Source organism: Macrobrachium nipponense, chromosome 12 (assembly GCF_015104395.2).
Source record: "Macrobrachium nipponense isolate FS-2020 chromosome 12, ASM1510439v2, whole genome shotgun sequence".
Classification (NCBI taxonomy): domain Eukaryota; kingdom Metazoa; phylum Arthropoda; class Malacostraca; order Decapoda; family Palaemonidae; genus Macrobrachium; species Macrobrachium nipponense.
Genome location: NC_087205.1, coordinates 27,716,144 through 27,718,738, shown reverse-complemented (window position 1 = coordinate 27,718,738; position 2,595 = coordinate 27,716,144). Strand labels below are relative to the sequence as shown.

At 47.8% G+C, this 2,595-nt stretch overlaps 1 protein-coding gene across 1 annotated transcript; it reads right to left on the bottom strand.

Annotated features, from left to right (window-relative positions):
* Nucleotides 1–539: 539 nt before the first annotated feature.
* On the bottom strand, nucleotides 540–1,760 carry LOC135224763 (uncharacterized protein DDB_G0271670-like). Its single transcript, XM_064264088.1, has one exon. It carries the CDS (start codon nucleotides 1,758–1,760, stop codon nucleotides 540–542), a length of 1,221 nt encoding a protein of 406 aa, XP_064120158.1.
* Nucleotides 1,761–2,595: the final 835 nt, after the last annotated feature.

The window sequence follows — 2,595 nt, the reverse complement described above, 5'->3', positions numbered from 1 at the left end:
CTTGAAAATGTTTTCTCTCTCTCTCTCTCTCTCTCTCTCTCTCTCTCTCTCTCTCTCTCTCTCTCTCTCTCTCTTAGATTTAGCTCTCTCTCTCTCTCTCACTCTCTCTCTCTCTCTCTCTCTTTTAGTTTTAGCCTCTCTCTCTCTCTCTCTCTCTCTCATCGGAACCTGTAACAGCATGCCACAAAAACTACCAACAACAGATCATTCACCCGCAACTCTTCCTACCCAATATTTATGTATCCAGTACCCAGCCTACCCAGAGCACCTACCACCCCAACAACCACCCACCCGGGCATCATTCCCTCCACCCTCGAAAAGCGGTCCTCGCGGATTTCCGTCTAGGACACAATCTGACCTCACGCACCGCCGGCGGCCGTTTCCGCCGGGCCTGCCATTCTCACGGGCACCTGAGCCCAACATCGTACCCCTAACGGCCGGTCTATGTTGGAATTAAAGCACCGTGGCACTTAAAGCAATGTAGCGTCGGAAAGCGCGATGTTTATGGAAATGGAAAGTCACGGCTGATGTGACTCGGCCTAAGGAAGCCAGCGGGAGGAGGAGGACGAAGGATGATGCGAGGAGGAGGAGGAAGAAGAAGAGGAGGAGACCGAGAGATGAAAGCAAGGGGAGGAGGAGGCCGAAGGAAGACAGCAGGAGGAGGAGGAGGATGAGGAGGAGGAGGAGGAGGAGGGAGAGAGGAGGATTGACAGGAGAGGAGGAGGAGGAGGCCGAAGGTTGATAGCAGGAGGAGGAGGAGGAGGCCAAAGGATGACACAGGAGGAAGGAGGAGGAGGACAGGAGGAGGAGGAGGAGGAGGAGGCCGAAGGATGACAGCAGGAGGAGGAGGAGGAGGCCGAAAGATGATAGCAGGAGGAGGAGGAGGCCGAAGGATGACAGCAGGAGGAGGAGGCCGAAGGATGATGAAAGCAGAAGGAGGAGGAGGCCGAAGGAAGACAGCAGGAGGAGGATGAGGAGGAAGAGAGGAGGAGGAGAGGCCGAAAGATGATCAGAGGAGGAGAGGAGGAGGCCGAAGGATGACAGCAGGAGGAGGAGGCCGAAGGATGATGAAAGCAGAAGGAGGAGGAGGCCGAAGGAAGACAGCAGGAGGAGGAGGAGGAGGAAGAGGAGGAGGAGGAGAAGGCCGAAAGATGATAGCAGGCGAAGGAAGCAGGCGAAGGATGACAGCAAGTGGAGGAGGAGGAGGAGGAGCCGAGGATGATAGCAGGATGCCAGGGGAGATGGAGGAAGGCCGAACGATGATAGCAGGAGGAGGAGGAGGACGAAGGATGATGCCAGGAGGGGGAGGGGCAGGAAGCCGTAGGATGACAACAGAATAAGGAGGAGCCCGAAGGATGACGCAGGTGGAGGAGGAGAAGGAGGAAGGATGACAGCAAGATGAGGAGGAGGCCGAAAGATGATAGCTGGAGGAGGAGGAAGAGGAGGATGAAGGATGATGCTAGGAGGAGGAGGAGGAGGCTGAAGGGTGATAGTAGGAGGAGGAGGAGAAGGAGGCCGAGGGATGACAGGAGGAGGAGGAGGAGCCCCGAAGGATGACTGTAGGAGGAGGAGGAGGCCAAACGATGATGGCAAAAGGAGGAGAAGGATGAGGCCAAAGAGTGATACAGAAGGAGGAGGAGGAGGAGGCTGAAAGATGACAGTAAGAGGAGGGGGAGGAGGCCGAAGGATAACAGCAGGAGTAGGAGGAGGCCAAAGGATACCAGGAGGAGGAGTAGAAGATTTCGAGAGGCCCAGGACATGTTTAATTTAAACGACCGTTTTCGTCGTGATCGCTGTGGCACGATTTTCATGGTGATGGGAATAAAATGTCTACGAGATTTTTTACTATATTCATTTTCATTTTTTTTCGGTATATATAGGACTTCCTTAATTTTGAATAACGTTTTCGTATTATACACTGGTCTCTGGTTCTATGGAATTATACAACCATTTCTTTTTCACTTTGTGTGTTTTTATATTTAATTCCTTTCCCTCCGTTTCTACGAACATCATTTGTAATATTACTTCCAAATTTTTAGTTTTTATTATATTACATTAGCTTCTTTTATAGAAATTAGCATCATCTCAAAATTACTTTATTCCTATTACAGAATATCGCTAACTTTTAATCAATATATAGGATGGCAAAATACTTCTGTAATCTTTACAAAGTCCTCTCTTTCTCTAAAACATATCTTTCTGTCTGAGTCGACACTTTTTTTTATCAAAATATGACAAATGACCTACTGGTTTTTCCTTAAAGCCATTTTCTTTATTTTCTATTAGCTTTTTTTCCATTTTTTTAGCAATGCACGAGTTTCACATAATGATACTCCGATTTTCATAACGAGAATAACTCCTTAAACTTAAAATTTTATGTTTTCACATGCATGGAAAAATTGTAATAGGGGTAAAATAAGATTCTTCCAGCCTATTTCATGGCCCAATTTTAATTGATAAATGATAGAATGTTTAAAAAAGGTGTCATCTGAAAGACGTCTGCTAGTCTCAGTTTTGAAATATAGGTAGAGACTTAATATAGTCCAACATAACCTAAAATACACCCGAGTCTAGCGCCTAGACAGAATCACGTAA

What these genes read in the sequence shown, in the direction of transcription:
- LOC135224763 (XM_064264088.1), bottom strand. Translation starts at nt 1,760, where the DNA reads ATGTCCTGGGCCTCTCGAAATCTTCTACTCCTCCTCCTGGTATCCTTT.